The following is a 17,860-nucleotide window of genomic DNA, read 5'->3' as shown; positions in this document are numbered from 1 at the left end:
ATGAGAATTTGTTTTGTGTCGTCCAGAGCAGAAGTTGAGGCGAGGCGGTCTGTCGTTTCGAGCTTTTGAAGGAGAACTACATGTGTCCACCGCTCTTATTATTCTTTTGGGGGCCAAAAAAAAGAGAGATTACACGAATGGTTGAGTCTGGTTGTGTTCAAGTCTTTGCCTTCGTACATAATCCCTTGTAATTCTCTTTGTGTTGGACGCTCTCAGTTGTCATTCATTGCTTGACGGCTGCAGGGAGCCCCGAGAAAAGAGAAAAGGAACAACACTACCAAAGACACGAGAGCAGGAAAAGATTTTCCCAGAAAACAAATCTGTCACTGTCAGAATCTGACAGAAGTGGCTGTAAGATTTGAGTCTCTTCACTTCTTTAAGACCAAATAATGCAAAACACATTTGATAAATACTTTAAGAATTTGTTTCAAAATGAAAATGCATAGCATGATCCACTACTCCTATACAATGTTGACAACGTACTGTAGGCTATATCTTTACAGATTATGTGTATTCATATTTCTTTCTTGTCAAGGAAAACTAATTTGCTGCATTTTTGGCCAACCTTTGCATTTGTGAACAGGGTACTTTGGGCTTTTATTGTTATAGGACATCCAACCTTCTGTGCCCCACTGTGATTTGGGGCATTTTACACTTTTATTTAGTGTAAAACAACTATGCTGCTATAAATAGATGAAAAAACAAACAACAAAACCTGTTTCAGGTTTAGAGAAAGGCCTTCACAATATTTGCATGAATACTTGCAGCTCTTGGCAACAAATCATTTCCAATAACAAAGTGTTACATTACACAGCATTTATATATGTGTATACATATATAGTTTTAAATATGTTTTGTGTATTTTGACCTGCTTTTGCATAGAAACACTTGTAGGCTACTTTAGGTCTTTTCCCTCCCACATAGAGGGAAAACTGAAGATATAATCTGGAATTTAGGTGATATTTTCTTCCTTTGGTTCACTTGATGTGATTTGTGGAGGAAATTAGTGACCATGTGCGTTTCGGGCTCTTCGTGCACAGTGTGCTGCTGCTGCAGGCAGCGTGCGCTGTGGGTGGAGCCAAAGTTTACCAGCTTGAAAGCGACCAGCGTCTTCAGTCTGTAGTAACGGAGGCTCGTCTTCAGCTGCTCCGATGATGGACCTCACATCGCGGACACACTCACGGACTCTACGTGCTCAATCTTGAACGCACTTCACGGATTTTAAATGGTGTTACTTTCCTGTTTGTCGACAGTTTTTTTTTCCAACGATTGTGAAGACTTGAGCGGTGACGGAGTTTTTTTTAATTTTTTTTTTATTGGGCTGTAGCTCGTGGATGGTAAGGTCTTTTTGCCTGCTCGGTGTTCTTCGGTTTTCAGGTTTGAACACCTTTACAACGGCGAGATATGAGACGGAGTGAATGAGTCACATCTAAATCAAGTGCATTCGTGTTTCTCTTGTGGGGAAAGATTGCCTTGTGGGACGTCTTTAGTCTGGCATATATATAAATTGCGGAAGCAATTTATTCTAATATGGGAGTTTTTAAGCGTCAATTAAGGTTTTCTGAGAAACTGCTTGTGTTTTGAGTCATGATAGTCGATATTAACCCATCATTTTGAATTAATTCCTGAATAGGCTTCACAGTTTGTGCTCTTCACCTCAGAGCTACATGTCATTTCCATCAGGGATATGTGCTTAATGAGGGTCTCATGTGCACATTGTCTGCTTGCCACTGAGCAAAATCCCCAAAATATAATTTGTAAATCGTAGTTAAAACTAATTAAATTGCAGCGTTATCAGGGATTTGAAGCACTGTTGGCATGTCTACAAGTAGGTGGACAGTCTGAAGTACCTATGTGGGTAAACAGCTGCTTATTTGCATTCAGCCCAAAGAAACTACAAACAAGAAACGTTTCTGTTGCTTTGGCTCTGCTTTATTTTCACCAGACTTAAAGTACCATTGGCAAAAGTGTTGCAGTTTTAGGTCTGTTTAATCACACAGGTCTGTGAGCACCGCGTAGAGCCTTTTAGAATTGACTCTGTCCAACTTTACACTTGCTTAATGACACCATGCTTGTTTCCTGTAATTCTCTTCCAAATAGCCGCCTCCTCTTATCCCTGCTGGCATCTGTTATTTTCTCCCATATCACTCTGCATTGCTATGAAACAAACACAAATCCACTCTGGATAAATTATCTTTTTGTTTCTCTTTCTCTGAAGCTCAAACCATGAGTGCTTATACAATTTGTATTTTATCCTAAACGGATGGACCAAATCTGGAGGTTACGTGTGAACCGAAGCCTGGTTCAGTGTTTAGATGATGCTGATGTGCTTTGTTGGAATCTGACTGTAAATGACCCGTGAAACAGTCTCTCCCCTTTGGGCCTCTGCTGTTCTTCTGCTCCCCTTTACCAGAGTGTGATATCAGTAACACTAATACCACTGATAGTTTCTGCCTCTCTTACCGTAAACAAACCTTTTTCTCTGGAAGTACTTCCGCCCCATCCTCCCTCTTTTTCTCTGAAAAACACTTGCATATGCACACACTGAACCCCCGCCCACGCAATCACGCACACATTCAAACACTCAAAACAAACACACAGACTCCACCCAGCACTCCACCCACTGTAACAACTTCAGAGGAATGGTCAGCATGTGGGGAGGTTGTGGTAAAAGAGTTGGAAGGGGAGGGGAGTACACTCTGGTTGTATTTAACCCCCAAAAGGTTAGTGATATCCCATGTAGTGTCCAGAGGGGCTGGATGTGCTCAGCACACTCTGATGGGAACTTAAATGTTTAGGGTCCCTGTGCGGCCTCCCGATCAGTGTGTAGCTGTGGGGGAAACGGTCATTTTAATGGGCGTGAAGCCAGCCAAGCTGCCCTTCCATCAGCTGGGTTGAGTTCATGCAGATGGGTCTCAAAGGGTTTGTTGTCCATCCCAAATAAAACGAGCAACGTGTAAAAACAAAAAAAAAGGCATGTCTTTTTTTGTTTCCTGCCGTAAGAACATTTTGCAGGGAAAGGCACGACAGTTTGAGGAGTCTGCAAGAATTCTTGTTGCGTTAATGCAACGTAAACTGTGAAAAGTCACACCTTGCTTTTACACATGGGCGATAAAGTTTAATGGCTCGCATTTGCATTCACTGAAACCTGGTAGCCAGTTTGCTGACTGCTTCTGCTGTGTCTACGCATAGCTTTGTCTGCCCATTGCGAGGCCATTCATATTCAGTATGACCTGCAGGTCCGGTAGAAAGGCGGGCCAGGCCAGGTTTAGATGTTGGGCCAAAGGAGGGCTCTGAATGCAGGTGATTCCCCTCTGGGGCCACGAAGATGAACCTGAAATGTATTTCCCTAATTTGCCTTTTCTACCTTCCTCTGTTGCTTTCTTTCCGCCCACTCTACCATTACTTCACAAACAAATCTGTTTTTAATAGTAACACCATGTGTTCCACTTGCATTTGACTCGTCTGTATGAGACTGTTGTCATGCCTGGTCCTCACTGTTCACACAGGACCCGAGTCTGTAGCTGCAAGTCCACACACGCTCAACCCAAAGGATTGCTCAGGTCCTGAAAGACGTACTGTATATTTGCTTTATGCTGTTTAGCAAATGTATCTAGGGTGCAGAGAGTACACTGTCATTCACTGAATGTGGTTTCTGCTCTGTTTACACTGGAGACTCAACAGGTAACTTAATATTATTTGTGTTCTTTATTTACCGAATAAAAGGTTAACGCAATAATATACAGTCTCATAATGTTCAAGTATGAGCAGAGAAGAAAGGTTTGAGAGGATTACCTATAAACTTAAATTAGAGCTACGATATTTCTAGTATTCCTTTTAGCTGTGCTGTTCTAGAGAAACGTGTTCACACTCGCGTAATAAAGTTGAGCCGTGACAGACCTGTGTTTATCTGTAGTCGGGCGCAGCCTGCAAGGCAGGTTTATATCCCTTCACTGTGTCAGACTGAGAGTGTTTGAGTTTGTCAGAAGTGCCCTCTGAATCAACTTGGATGAGGCCTTAACAAAGGTGGCTGTCTTTGGATGGAAATATATTATGTAACATATTCCTCTTCAGAGAGAAATGGACGTCTTCCCCATTTTCCTTCTCTTGTTTTGACAGAAATGTAGAGAAAAGGATAAACTGTGACTTTTGTAATGGAAACCAGACTTTCTGTGTGCCTGGAATGTTTTTCATTGTGACTTTGCCGATAACTACATCTTCTACTTCAATTGGAGTGATATGGATACAGTTATTGTGTTTTTATTTGGCCCCCATGTTCAGTATTTACATAGGAAATTACAAAATAAAACCATATTATTTTGCTATACAAACAAAGAACTTGTATTGTTACATGTGGCCCGAATGGGAAATTATTATACACTTGCAGTTATAGAAAAGTGTCCTTTATTGCTTAGAAGAGATATGCAAGTAATTTACTGAAGGGAAAACAGAAGTTCTATTTCTTTTTAAAGGGACAGTCCACTACCAAAATCAAAATACATATTTTTGCTTAGTTTTAGAGATAGAGATACTGTATGTATTTTTTATTTTGGGGTGGACTTTCCTTTTTTAAAGCTTCTATTCTAACACATTAACAAACCGTGTGCTTCCATCCATGTGTCCACTTTGATCTCCTACTTGTTGGGCATCAGGTATATTTTATGTGATGTAATATAAAACTACAAGCATGTATTGATTCAAGCATACTAATGTATATAAGGGACTGTATGAACTTTGTACAGGATCAAATAAGTTTTACCAATTTTAAAGATTACAGTTTGGGTATTATGATTTATTTGGGATGGGGAAGTATTGCAGTTTTCTTCAGATTCAAAGAAAATATTGACACTGGGGAGGGAAACTTAAGAGCCCTCATCTATTACATTTTCATTGGAAATTATTTCATCCTAATGTAATCCATCTTTCTGATCATCTCGTTATTTTCTTAACACTCCTAACTGTTGTAGATGAATAAATGCATGCTGATACCATTCCTTATCTGTCCCGTGTATCGGCTATTATCAGTGGGATGGTTGCCAGGAGGGACCACACTGTTGACTTATTACTTCCTTTATTGGTGGAGACTGCTCACAAAGACGGAGCCCCTGACAGTAAACAAAGCAGAAGTGCTTCAGCTGTTCCTTTTGATGTCGACATATTTGCAGAGAGTAAACCGCCAACAGCCATGAGGTGGCAAACCAGACAAACGGCTCCGGCAAACTGTGTCATGTTCCCACTTGGGACGGGAATGAGAACAGTTCTGTGGTCAAGGCTTGTCGTTAAGATCATCAGCGTTCATACCTGAACACGCTGACGGGGGATTGCACTGTGTGGGTCTGACAAGGTGAACAAAGGGCCAGAAACTAAATGTTGTCATCTGATACACTTTTAAATCCTATCGCCCTGCCTGTCAAATCCGGTAAAGAAATGAGTCCTCACACCGGTTTAACTGCAGGGATTAATCGTGCCCCCCCCCCCCCCCAACTCGATGTTTAAGTCATGAGATGAATAGCCCACTATGGATCGCCAAGTCTCTGGATTTGATGGCGTAATTATCAGATGAGCTGTGATGCTAACACAGCGTGGTCCAGACCTCACAAAGGCCGCTATTCTGCGATTACATGACTGTGAATCTTCCACTCTCCTTTGTCACGCCACCGAGTTTGTTCACAGACGTGACTGACATCATCATCAACTCAGTGGATGAATGAGATGTTGTCCTCTGTTGTGGCCATTTGCAGCTTTTGATGGCAACAGTGTTCCCGATACATCTTTGCTACAACTTCACAAGGAGACCAGAGTGGCAGGGAAATAAAATTAAAAAAATGTTCTCTTCTCACTGTTGTCGCCCCGTCCCCCCCCCGTCCCCCCATAGAAGCAAAATGTTCAGCTCTAATCATGAGGATTTCCTGATTGGTCAGCGCACTACATTAGTCTAAATGGACCATCAGGTTAAAAGGGTGGAGAGCTTTTCAACCCGGATGCACATAAACAAAAGGAGATTAGTGAAATCTGTTTTCCAGTGAGTCTGTAGTCTAATAGCAATCATTTTCAGACGCAGAAGAGTGATTTCCTTATAAGTGGCTTGCACATCTCCAGAGATTCCCATAGTTTCTGCAACCGGGTTGCGATCAGACTCTGGGAAATTATGCCCTCTATCACACTGTATTCTGACTGACACGCAAAGCTCATTATTGAGATATATATATATATATATAGTTTTTCAAGAACCGATCTCCCACTGTTCCCCCGTCAGGCTTGAATAATTTGAGGCAAGGGCAACTCTGTATCATAGGGAATAAGGTGACCCCAACTCACCGTTAAGCACTTATCTCCTCTGCCAGTTCTGCTTCACTCGCTCTTTTGAAATGATAATTGCTGCTACCTGCGTGGCAACGCTGAGCAGTATGTGCACAAATGGAAAGGGGAGTTTGAATATTCCTCAAAGCCTATTTGAGCTTTGGATCACTCTTAAAGTGGCGTCACTTCACGCTCTTTGTTCTTGAGTTCAACAATGTGTATATAAAGCATGTGTAGCAGATGTTGCAGAAAGTCAAGTTGCGTTGCCAACCTGAAGATAACGTAGAGGGATGTAGAATCTGAGTCATCACTACATTTTAATGAATGCCTTTGACTCAGAGACACAGGCCTGATGGGATCATGGGAACGGTGCACGTCGTCTAGTTAAACAATTAACACAGACCTGTCTGGTGGCTCAGGGTCATGCAAAGCCAATTGGGGCGTATTCAATGTCCAGCCTTGTACCTGATTATCATAAGGAAGCTTGATGCAAAGAGGTGGAACAAGAGGTGATATGCATTCAATAACTTGATTATGAGCAGATTAACACCAGGTTGTCTTACTCGCATTAAGATTTAAATTTAAACATGCACTGATTAACTCCAGTCATTTTGTTTTAGTGCAAAATGGTGTTCTCTGTTTTATTTTCATATTTCCTGTTAGCATAGCGACCACACATCTTTCTGCAGACATTGATGCAGATCATCCGGAAGCAGATCAAGCAATTCTACACATTGTCTGTTCCTAAAATAGCACATTGAACATGCCGTCACTGAGTGCTCTCTAGTTTAGTAAGTACACTTTGTGTCTGTTAGGCTAAAAGGAAGCTTTGATCCATATTCACTTTTACCGGATGGAGGTTTGAACCACCAGTGAGTGAGTCATTTCGAGGTCGTGGGAAGTGACTGGCTTATGAATATCCTTTAGCTTCGTAGGAAGTTTGATGTCTCTTGAGTAAAGTCTTAATTTGTAATACAGTATTTTCCCATAATTTAGTTGTTTGAAAGTCAGAATCATTTGAATGCACCAGGGACATACGACAGGATGCGTTATAGCCAGTCATCAATAGAAAGATGATTCAATGAATAATTGATAGTGCATGCAGGAAACGTCAGTATCCTGATATTATCACCCTGGGATCGCACATATGAATCAATAATTCAGTAAATGCTGTTGGTTTCAATTCTGACACTTTCGTATTACTGTCAAATGAACGCAGGATGGCAGATGATGTGTCCAGGAAATAAAGCCCACTATCTTAAGATTTCTGCCTTTTTCGGCACTAAACTCCAACTACAAAGCTTTCAGATGTGCATTCAGAAGTTGGTCGTTTATCTGAATAAAAGGTGAAGACGATTTTTATTTGCATCAAAATATACAGTAAGTCTGAAATCGGACAAGTACTTTTTGAGATAATTCTATTTCTTATCTGTCTTCTTACTTGTGAGAAGTGGGTTGCAACATTTACATTATCAGCTGCTTGCTATCGTTAACAGAAACACATTTGCATAGAGGAAATGGTGAGGGTTATGTTAAATGGGTCTTGATTGGGTGTCGGATCTGTGTTTTTGGGCCATTTGTAGAGATTTGTCTCTTTTCACAGGAAGTTTGCCGTGAGGCATCAGGATAATGAATCTGTGCAGCTGGTCCGATATTATAGACCTAAAAGTTGGAGTGTGCGTAAAGGTTTTTATTTTATCCAGGGTTAAAGTCTTGTCTGCTGAATACTGACACACAGAGGCCTCGGCTGCGTTCTACCTGCAGGGTAGAAAGGATATTGAAGAGACAATAAAAGAACAATTTTCTCTCTCTGGTTGTATTGTGTGTGTGTGTGTGTGTGTGTCTGTATGTGAATGTGTGTATGTTTGTTGGAAGGAAAGGTGAAAGCAGAAAACAAGCTGCTTTTGGTCAATTTGTAATAGTTGATGTCTTATTGATTCCTTCACTCCTGTTGACATTTAAAGTAAAAAAACTCTCTGTAAAATGTTTACTTTAGCATTTGATTTCCCGCTCTATATGAATTTGCTTAGAGAAGCAAAAACAATGTCTGGCTGGATGTTTTCGTAAGGGCTGTATTGTGTTCAGATTGTTATGACAAAGTTGTTCATATTAAAAACTACTCGAAGGCCTCTGTGAGAGGATATCCTGGAGATTTGTCTCTGATAGACGTATTACCTGTGAGCTGCTGTACATTCCTACGAAAGCAATGAGCCATTTTGGCACCAGTGTAGACAAACTCAAACTTATACAGTTTATTTTTAACCGAGTCGTGATTTATTTAGGAGTCTGCTTTCTTGGTGCTGGGAGCAGTCTCTCAGCTTAAACCTTCCTCTTCACTCCCCCCCTGTCCCATTCCCAGGTGGGCTAGATGAGACGAAATGTGGAACCCCCTGTTCATAGCGCTTTATTTCATAGACTGATTGAAAAATAACAGTACTACTTTTACTACCCCTGACTGAAGAATCCCCTTAAAAGGTTTAGTATTCAGTCAGTTCACAAAGTAAGAGTACCTGTTTTTGTTCTAAATCATCTATTTATTTGATATTTATCAGATGGACTAAAATCTCTACAAGTTTAGTTTTGGAAAAAAGTAAATTTTGGAACTTCTGATGCTGTAAATGTGGAATTTAGTCCCCAAAACATTGAACCAAGAGATGTGAAGGGTTGTTACACTGTCAGCAGATCGCTCTGTCTTTAGCGGTCAGTCCCTAATCAGCCCTTTGTCAGCGTGCTGCTCCGAATGCAATTGAAACGAGGCTTTCACGGAGATTTATGAAAGTAAAACTGATTTCATGGAGCGTGAGGCTCATAGCTTTTACTGTCTGTTTTTTCCCAATATTGAAATATACTGTTGGAGAAGATGATAACAGCACAGCCCTGCTGCTAGAAAAGATGATAATAGTTGTTTTCTCAACTTATAACCGGTTCTATGTTCTCTCTTGCACAGTCTTTTTGGCCTTTATATACTATATATATATATATATATATATATATACGCAGATTTACAGTCAGCTGTCACTGGTTGAAGTCAGTTATCTGTGCGTTTAGTGGAGAGTAAACTTGGTAAAGTTTAAATGAGTAACACGTGATGAGGAACAGATACATTTTCCTAGTGACATGGCCAACACTACTTTATAATATCTTATGTACCAGTGAAGCCATGCAAATTCACCATAAGAGATGCACTTTGGAGCAAGTGAGCGGACAGGACATCAACAAGCTAATATCTTTACATAATTATATATAATTCGACTTTAGATAAAAGACAATGATCTTGCAGCTTGTTCTTAGTAATACATTCACAAACAACTCAGTCTTTGAAAAGCCAATCATTGATTCTTTGGGGGAAATGGTTCACCTTCCCCCCCCGCCACCCGCTTGGTTGAATTTAAACCAATCATGCACTGCTCACTCGGCTAAGCAGACTGCTATAAGTGAGAGTTATAATGGCAGGCACAGCAGGCAGTCTCTGCCTTGTCAGTCACCTATTGAGGTCCTTTCTGCTCAACATAATGGCTCCATAAATCTCTCTGAATAGTGACCGGCACCCATGTTGTTTTTAGGGTCAGACTTGGAGGGGGGGTGTGTGTGTGTATCTATCTAACATTATTGCAAGACGAGGACAAATATGTGACCCGACAATTAATCCTGTTGTTTCCTCTTTTTTTATATATCTGTTTGGAGCAGTTACTGACTTTGAGAGGCAGTCTCACAAAGTCAAAACCTGGCAAAACAAATTCTGAGAGCTGATTAATGAAATGCAAATGCTTTTATAGTTCTCTTTCTCTTTGGACATACTCACGATGCTGTTAATGGCTTGGACGTCGGCCTAATCTAGCCTCATGTCGAGCTCTGTGATAGCGCTCTCGTCACAGGGTGCTGCCCAGCCGCTGATTATCTCCATAAGTGCCTCAGTCTTTGCCAAAGACTAAATGAGTCACTTTGCAGGGATGAGTTATTGGGAGCTGGTTGCCGAGCACAAAGCCCAGTCGTTTACACAAAGCTAGCCTAATGGTTAGCATTCATGCGGCTCCCTATCCAGTGAACTAGCCATGACCTGGCCGAGTGTATCGCCCAATGTGTCCGTCACATCTTTCCCCTCTCTCAACAGATGCAGGTATTAATAGGGAGCCCCGAGGGAGGTTCGAAAGGTTAATGAATCTGTAGCCTTAAGCAATATGGCACCAGATCCACCCTTCATATATACATGGAGCAGCAGACCTTCTCCTAGATGAGCAGATGGGTCCTGTGGCACTGAGCGTAGTGGGTCGTCTGTACTGTAACGGCTCCAGTTCAATAGAGCTCTAATCCTATAAGTCCTATAATTGTTGCTTCTAATAAGATCACTTTATGTGGTCGAGTACTTGCTGTCAAATATGATTTAATGCTTATTAATATTTAATACTTTCTCTTCAGAGCCATGCCTCGTTGTTCATAGTGATGGATTACGACACTACATGATTAATTTGACTAAAATGCATGTACTTGACATGGTATTCAAGGTAAGATAATGTAAAAGAAAACAGGATAAGTGCGACATCGCATCCGTTTACCTGCCCTTTGTGCCCTTGCTATGCCTCCGAGGATCTGCCTCTTTGGTGTCGACCATCAATCTTGTCCTCCTCAGTTACATGAACATTGTATGCTTCACACCCGTGAGTCATCCTGTAGTTTGGATTCCCCAGATACCTTAAGTTTCCCATTCTGCTGCAGGGGCCTCTTCATATTGACATAACTCTGAGTAAGACTGAGCACACCGATTTTTTTATTTTTTTTGTTCTTGCGTCAAAGTACAATTTGTGTTTTTTCTGTCAAGAGGCACCTGGGAGAAGTTTTAAAATGCAAGAGACTACAAGGTATAAATGTAACTAGAGGAATGAAAATCTATTGAATATTTTGTAAGACTTAGTTGTCGTAGTTTTCACTATTATTCACTAAGTGGTTTATACTAGTTACTTCACACCTGAGAAATAGTCTCTCCCATTTTCAATAAGATCATCTCTGAGGTATTTTGATAAAATACATTTGGAAAAATATGAAGAGTAATGATTGTTACAGCAATTTGGACCAAATCAGCCCTCAATATGTTTGCCATTTATTCAGTTATTTAACACTCTCTGTGAAGTTACCCACCTCTGATCACCTTTTATCTAGTGACCATTTATAACCTGTGACTTTGCACGGCGACCACCAACAACCTTTTTGGGCACTGAAAGGTCAATGGAACAGTGTTGCGATATTTATTTATGCATCACTGCACTGCCAAAAAGCGTCCTAATTTAGTGCCAGCAAACCGTCAGAATGGCACTCCTCTCTTTTCATTACAATTTAAAAGACCTTTGGAGTTGCACAAGGATAAGCCCTGGGAACATGGAGACCTGGGGTGTGTGACACACGCTGGGCTGCCATGCTTGTTGTTGCCGTCTCAGCAGGCCTGAGAGGCACCAGCCGGAGGAGGAGGGAGATGTTACCGGATCACGGACTGGTGTTTTAGCCTCCCACTTGGCTTGCTTCAGTGTAGCAGCAGGAGCCAAAGCAGGCTGGTAGTGAATTGAGGAGGGACACAGACGTATTGGTCCACTGGTTGAGACCCTGGGGACGGACAGAGACATGGGTGTGACAGCGAGGCACAGATGCAGAGATAAGTGAGAGAGGTTTTATTCAGGAAAGACTAGAGTAATCTGTCTTGTCCTAGCAAATGTGATACAGATGAGCCTTCACCTACCTGCAAAAAATGGCAGATACGCAGGCATTATGCCAGACGGACAGCTTGCCAGTGAGCTACAATACAAGCCATAAACTCAACAAGCCCTCCAGTTAGCAAGCTGCTAGTGGTGCTGGTCTGTAGGCGTGTTAGCCAACTGCTCTGTCCAGGCAGGTGGCGGGGGGACGGGGTTGTAAATCTCGGTTTGTCCTGCTTTCTGTTGTTGTAAGACCAGTTTGATCTGAAGTTTAAAATGGCACTGTCTCAGTAGACTACCTGGGGCCACTAACTGAGCCCGCCGGTCGTATGGATTTATTAGCTACGATAAATATTTGAATGAGGTCCTGTGGGAGTTGTAGCGACGTAAGTGACGTAAGCTCTCAACCAGAGACGCCATGTGCTCTCCGGTGTTTACTTTCTCAACGTCACCACCTAAGTGAGAGCTCAGAGGGGAGACATCCAGCGCTGCTGTGCATTAAGTAGTCGTGAGTTGTGTTCACATATCACAGGAACAGGCTGTGCTTTGTCCACTGGCTTAGGTTGTCTGTACTCTTAAGATATCGGTAAAACCATGAGAATCAAGTCACAATTTGCCCCCCATTCTCAGGATGAATTGTAGTAATTTTGGCAATCCCCTCATTTCTCATCTAGCACCATCAACAGGCCAACATATTGATTTGTCAACGCAAGCAAAACATGTGACATTCTAATTTTGATCATAGATATCTGATTATTTTTGTATAGTTATTTTAATCAAATGTCCTGTGTTTGTTTAGCAAAGAGGGAGTAGTACCTATTTCAAGTGTTTTCCAAGAAAGGCAACCCCCCCCCTACTAAATCAAAGATCTCTGCATACATCTACATAACCGGGACCTTATCTGTACACTCATACTGAGGCCAATAAAAGCAGATGTGTTCATTGCGCCTCTTTGAGACAAATTACAGGCTTGCCTTGGGAATCACTGTTCTTTCATTTATTTCCCAACATAGCCACAAAATTAGAGCCAAGCTGCCATATTATCTTCTCGGGGATCTCTCAGCGATTGTTGATGACAGCTTGATTAAATATGGGGATTAAAAAAAAGTCCAACATGCGTTTTATCTCGGAGAGAACCGGGCTTCAGTGCAAATTGGACATTCACTTAGACTTTAATGTTGGTGAAACCTTTAAGCTACCACATGATGTGTGTGCTCATGTTAGCTGGCTGGTGGTCTGAACGGTCTGTTTAGTTGAGTTTTTCTTTGGCAGTGTGGTGAAAGAGTAAACCGTAGGAGCATAAATATTTGTTTTTGTCATCAAGGCTTTAGCTGAAGCCATCAGTGTGCTACATTTCTATATTAAAGTCTCAGGACAGAGAGATGAGGCGGCTGATTTCTTGGTGATAAACACCTTAACTCTTGAATTCTCACTTCGTTGTTTGCAGTAAAATATGTACCATTCGCCAGAGTAAACCGCATCCAAATGTATCAGTTCTTTTGCTTTTGTAGTTGTGGGGTCTAGCGTCAGAAGTTGGATCTAGATCTGTTATTCTAGCTTGTGTTTCATCTTCTTTTTTTCTTTTACGTTCTTGGATCAAACATAAAGAAACAACTTCTCTCTCTTCTCTCCACAGAATCAAAATTACTTCTGCTGAATGGCCGCCGGTTGGAGCTTAGTGCTGATCTATCGAAGAGCACTATGAGTAGATGACAACAAGCAGCCTTTAATCCAGAAAGGATTCCTCTTCTCCGTGTGAAGAGCCTGCTAACCGTGTGTAAGGACCACTGGGAGTACAAGAATCAAGTCAAGGACACGTTCACTGCCCCTCAGCCTGCAGGAAGATGGGAGTGAGAAAATAAAGCTCCGCGGAGTCAAGGGAGGCTTAATGAATTCCAAGGAATTTTAAAACAAACGGTGTGCATTTGTGTATGTCTGTTTGAGAGGATCAGGCAACCATGTGGACATTAGCTGCGACTGTCCACTGTCTTCTGGCTGCTGCGCTGCTATTGGCTATCTGCCTCCAATCACTGACGGCGACTGAGGAGGATGTCACACCTCGCATCAGTTTCTCTTACAGTAAGTCGAAATACTTACCTGACACGTTTTTTGTATGTTATGACTATTGTAAGCGCTGCTGGAGACATGAGATTCCAGATTTAAATGAGTATTTTCTTGTTTTATTACTGATAAATGATTCGTTGGTAACGGTTGTAACAACAACATGGTCGACTCAGTCCACAGAGCCCTGAAGCCCCGCACTCGCTGCTGCACAGAGCGCTACCGCATGTTCATTCAAAGTTCTTTAATACCGAATGTGTCGCGTGTCGCAAATTGTACCAACTGCATGTCCTTGGGTCCCCAGAAATACACCCGCCAAGAGTGAAGTAGATCGGATGAATGGTTCTCTAGATGTGCGTAGGATTTGCCCAATAAGAGACCAAGATTCCTTGCTCTATAGTCGGATGCTAAAGTGATGTGTGTGGGGCTGTAAGAGCGATACTTTATAAATGGTTTGGATGAGGGTCTCTTCTTCTTATCCTTTCAAAAGACAAAATACTTAGAAAAAGATGCGGAATGGATTTAAGATCCTCGGACATGCAGCTTTGGTCTTTTAGCACGATATCATGCATGTAGCCATCAAGTGCATACTGATGCCCTTTTACAGGGTTAGCTAACGTAAGGTTGATTAGCTTGCTACGTACAGCTGATAAACCTGCTAAACCTGCTACAGCACCTGTAATTTCAGCTCACAAAATTGACTTTCGCTAGCTAGAAATGAGTAGCCTGTTTTGTCTACCCCTGTCGGCATCGGTAGTTTAGGGCAGCGGAGTTTAGCAATCTGTCAATTCCACACAAAATAATGTAATTTAGGTGAACGGTGAACAAATTCAACGAATGCAGCGAGTGGTGAAGCAACCTTTGCAGCAATGTACTCTCAGATACATGTCAGAGACTACAGGTGCTTGCAGGCTCAAATGTAGTACGTGTTCCAACTTGAAGAGATCTAAACTACAAACACCACTTCTCATAAATGCATGCAATTATATGTTTGTTCCCTGAAGGTCTTTTTTAATATTGGCGACTTTTGTGGCTCCTCAAAGTGTTACTCAGGTAAAGACAAAAAAAGTGCAACAATTTTGGGCCTGTGAAGTATTCTGCAGCGCATATAGTCTGCCTTCGTAGTTCGTACCTTCAAAAACACTTGGCTTTTCCTCTATTTTTTTGCTGCTAATTGACTTGTTGGTATTTTACAGCTGAATGTAACAGTTTATCTCACAGATTTAAACTTAATGTCTCTCCTGACAAATCCACTGATGGAATGGAAGACCTTTTTTGCACCTGACTTCATCATTGCATGTAGAGTAATTACTGCACACACTGCAGCACTCCTCTTATTGTAATGACTGTGGATTAAGCTTTTATAAAAAAAAAACACATGGTGCTGTTTTTCACTATATCCTCAGCTAACAGCTTTTTGGTAATTGATTGATGCATTCTGGGAGCGTAGGACAAATGAGGGCGGAGAGAAATAAGGACGCTGTTTAGAAAATGTACTGCTATCAAGGAAGTGTTGCTCAACACCTATTTCTTTTTTTTTTTTTTTTAACACCCTGTGTTGTAGCTGTTGGAAAAGGACAGTTTACAAGTTGATTCTTAAAATTAGCTCCCTGGCTCCTACAGTGTATTTTTCATCCTGTCCTCATCTTTGTTTTGCAACATTGCTCACACAGGCAAATATGCCGATCCAGCAGCAACCAAAGAACAGGCTTGTGTGAATGCGTGGGTGCGTTGGCTCCTGTAAACACTACCTGTCTAAAATTGAAGTTCCCTACCTCTGAAAACAACAATCTAATGCTTATTTTCTTCACTCGTCAGCCAACTCAGCGAGGCGTCATGCGGTAATTCACATGCACCATCTCAAAATTGGCATCGCTCATACCGAAGAACAACTTGAGCCATTTCACTTTTTCTCAAAGAACTAAATGGATTAAATTGGCCCACGGCTGGTTCCCAGCAAAGTGTTTCGCAAACCACTGATGTTCCTTCCCCCCCCCCCCCCCCCCCCCCCTCGTTTTTTTTCCTTTGCTCCACTCAGCGTTCATAATCTACATTTCATGTATTTTGACGGCAGCAGTTAGTTATTGAGATTTTCTCAACTGGAGAGCATAAGTAGTAGTGTGAGACAACATGCTTTTCAGCTGATAATGGGGCGTAGAAAATCTTATTTAAACGTCACTGACACCGATTGTGTCCTATTCATTAAGACTACAGCTTTGCATAAACAGGGTCTGCAGCATCACTGACATGCTAAACGTTTCGTATATAAACTAGCCTCAATTCAACCCGCGCCATTGATGCAAAACATGTAAAGCAGGTCACTGTTTTAAACCTCCGTTCTGGTTTGTATAGTCTGTAAGAAAGGGGAGACCGGGACTGTTTTCTCTCGAGAGGACCCTTGCCTCAACGTGGCCTTTTTCCTGGAAAGGCGTCCCTGTTTCTTTTTGTCTTCCTTCCCTCTCCTCTCGCTCCTTCCCTCTCTCCTAATGAGCAGGCTAATCTCTCATGTGTAGTGAGTAGAGGTTTTTGTGGTCGCTGCAGTGGGAGAGCTGTTTTTCATTACGGCTCGTGTGCAGAGCGAGAGCACAAAGGATCATGGGACTTGAAGCAGCAAGCACTGTTAGTTATCAGAAACATCTCAGGCAGGATGTTACTGTCTTTCTCCAGATATGCGCTGAGGAGATGATTTATTTTTCCTCTTTTCTATTTCTTTGACTTGGAACATGACGGAGAAATTAAAGTCCTGTACTTGATTAGAACGGTTTACATTAATGAGCTGGTTTGGGCATTTGGCAACCTTTTTGATGTTTTTTAAAGGTCTGGTTTCCAGTGCATGAACTGTGTTGTATGTCACTCTTCTTCTGCTGTGAGTCAGCAGTGGACCGTATCTTATTTATTCAGAATGACTTTGTCCACCAACCTGGTGTTTGTGTTTTTGAAAAGATTGGGGATAGATGCAGCCACACCTTTTTGAATATCCTGTACATGCTGCATGCCCTTTTTTTTCTCCCTCTTCCCATGAAAGTGAAATTTTGAACAATATGTGTTGTTATTCAGAAATAATCATTGTCACATCTGTCTTTTATCAGGTCAATTTGACATAGTTTCCTGGAAGCGAGAATAAATTTTATACAACAAATCTCACATCAAGCAGATTGTAAACCCACTGCTTCACAAGTACATCCAGAGACTCTGTCAGCTACTATTGTATATACAATGTTTGTTAGAAATTAACTGAATGTATAACAAAATAAATATTCAGATCAGAAGGGAAGGTTTTCAGTTGTGATACTTTCACACATGCTGCTAGGGAAGAAGCAAATCAAAATGCCCCTTTTTAAGCGGAGCTACAGAGCATGCTGTGTACTCAGTGTCCGTTCCTGTTTACGTTTGGTTCATGCTCAGCGAATATTGTGCGCTTTCTCTCATGCATGCTAATCCAGTGACCTTGGCAGTGTGTGGATCGCAGTGTAGAAACAGAAGAGGGGCGGGAGAGAGGGGGGTCAAGCCAAATGCTCGTGACATGCTCGGATGCCCACCTAAAACCCGGCATGGACACGCCCCTGATCCTGAAAGAAAAGCGGTCTGAGGCTTCCAGCAGAGGTGGCACTCACAAGTGCCTGCATATAATGCCATAACAGCCGCAACAATTCAGCATAATTACAGCACATCAACTCGGTCTGATTCAGACGCTTTAATGGCTTCATCACTTGCACGCTCCAGGGAATGTACAGAAAAGTTCCGTCTTTGCAGATTTCAACCAGGAACATTTGATTTGAAGACAATGGCAAGCAGCGAGGAATAACTGCGCAGCTGTT

At 41.8% G+C, this 17,860-nt stretch overlaps 1 protein-coding gene across 1 annotated transcript in view; it reads left to right on the top strand.

Annotated features, from left to right (window-relative positions):
* Nucleotides 1-1,274: 1,274 nt before the first annotated feature.
* Nucleotides 1,275-17,860, top strand: part of LOC306693875 (semaphorin-4B-like) — a 43,135-nt gene continuing 26,549 nt past the window's right edge. Inside the window, exons 1-2 of the mRNA XM_079156532.1 lie at nt 1,275-1,337; nt 13,618-14,060. Of these exons, the coding sequence (XP_079012658.1) occupies nt 13,940-14,060 (121 nt within the window). The 5' untranslated portion in view covers nt 1,275-1,337; nt 13,618-13,939. The remainder of the gene's footprint in view (nt 1,338-13,617; nt 14,061-17,860) is intronic.

Source organism: Pholis gunnellus (genome assembly GCF_910591455.1).
Source record: "Pholis gunnellus genome assembly, chromosome: 1".
Lineage (NCBI taxonomy): Eukaryota > Metazoa > Chordata > Actinopteri > Perciformes > Pholidae > Pholis > Pholis gunnellus.
The sequence above is the reverse complement of the archived record's forward strand: the minus strand, read 5'-3'. Positions and strand labels throughout refer to the sequence as shown.